The sequence below is a fragment of the Hydra viridissima genome, unplaced genomic scaffold (assembly GCF_058129835.1).
Source record: "Hydra viridissima isolate aposymbiotic clone 2 unplaced genomic scaffold, HvirCarnegie_v1 scaffold_11, whole genome shotgun sequence".
Lineage (NCBI taxonomy): Eukaryota > Metazoa > Cnidaria > Hydrozoa > Anthoathecata > Hydridae > Hydra > Hydra viridissima.
In genome coordinates, this window is record NW_028324310.1 from 2,446,143 (window position 1) to 2,447,643 (window position 1,501).

The window sequence follows — 1,501 nt, forward strand, 5'->3', positions numbered from 1 at the left end:
TGTTTAACACGTTTGGGATTTGGCCTGAACGTTGCGCCCGTCATTATGAAAGCAGTTTTGGACAAAGTTCTATCGCAAGACGAAAAGATCTGGAAGGGAACAAGTTGGAATTGAAAATAAGAAGTTATTTTGGAAGAGAGACAACGATTTTGGTGAAGTTCCAAGTTCTCTAACGAGGCGAAAAATCTTCTCTTTATGTGGAAAAATGACAGGGAATCTTCCAGTTTTTGGTTGGTTGCGTGTAGCTTCGTCATTTGTTAAAAGGATGGCAAACGCCCTAACGAAAACATGGGATGAGAAGATACAATGCGATTTTGTTGAAAAAATGGTGAACGATATGGTAAAAAGAACACGTAACGACGATCCTGCCAAAGGAGTTTGGAATGTTTATGGCAACGAGGCAACAGTGTGGGTGGATGCTAGTTCACTAGCGCTAGGTGTGAGTATCGAAGTTGATGGCAATATAATCGAAGACGCTTGTTGGTTAAGAAAAGATGATACAACACATATAAACATGTCTGAACTCGATGCAGTAATCAAAGGACTAAACATGGGTCTCAATTGGAAGATGAATGTCTTGCATATTTGCACTGATTTGAAAGCAGTATTACATTGGGTCACCGATGCACTGACTGGAAAATCCAGATTGAAGACAAAGGCTTCAAACGAAATGCTGATTAGAAGACGGCTTAAGACCATTACGAATATTGTGGACGAATACAAACTCAGAGTGGATATTAAACTAGTACCCTCGGAGTCTAACTTAGCCGATGTACTTACTAGAGTGCCTGGAAGTTGGTTGAAAATGATCGATAAGCCCACTGAACTTGCTGCAGGTGGAACGATTAGTGCTTCTCTATCTCCCAAAGAAATAATCCATGTTCATAAGTCCACGGGACATTATGGTGTGAAGAGAACATTGTATTTTGTTCGTAGAATTGACCCATCAGTAAGCAGGGAAGAAGTCAGGCAAGTGGTTGAAAAATGTGTAGCCTGCCAATCAATTGATCCAAGTCCGATAAAGTGGCCGAAAGGGAAGATCGAAGTAAAAGGGACGTGGCAACGGCTTGGTATGGATATAACTCATTATGAGGGGCAACATTTTCTTACCCTGATTGACTGTGGGCCTTCACGATATGCAATATAGCGCCATCTTAAAGACCAAACTAGTGCATGTGTCATTCAGGAATTAAACGCAATCTTTCTTGAACGAGGCGGTCCAAACGAAATACTGACGGATAATGATACAGCATTTCGAAGCACATTATTTTCACAATTTATGAACAAATGGAACGTTAAACTTCGCTTCAGGTGCGCTTACGTTCCTTCAGGGAATGGAATTGCAGAACGGTGCCATCGAACAGTGAAAAGAACGGCGAAGAGAGTTCCGTGCAGCATACCCAAGGCAGTTTATTGGTATAACGTCAACCCAAAAGACTATTGTAAGTCATCTACAGCACCCGCAAATAAATTATATCAATACAAAATTAGAGTTAGAGGA

At 41.0% G+C, this 1,501-nt stretch overlaps 1 protein-coding gene across 1 annotated transcript; it reads left to right on the forward strand.

The window, feature by feature from the left end:
• Nucleotides 1–205: 205 nt before the first annotated feature.
• LOC145188655 (uncharacterized) lies at nt 206–1,147 on the forward strand. The gene has a single exon (XM_090065829.1). It carries the CDS (start codon nt 206–208, stop codon nt 1,145–1,147), a length of 942 nt encoding a protein of 313 aa, XP_089921955.1.
• The last annotated feature ends 354 nt before the right edge of the window (nt 1,148–1,501 follow it).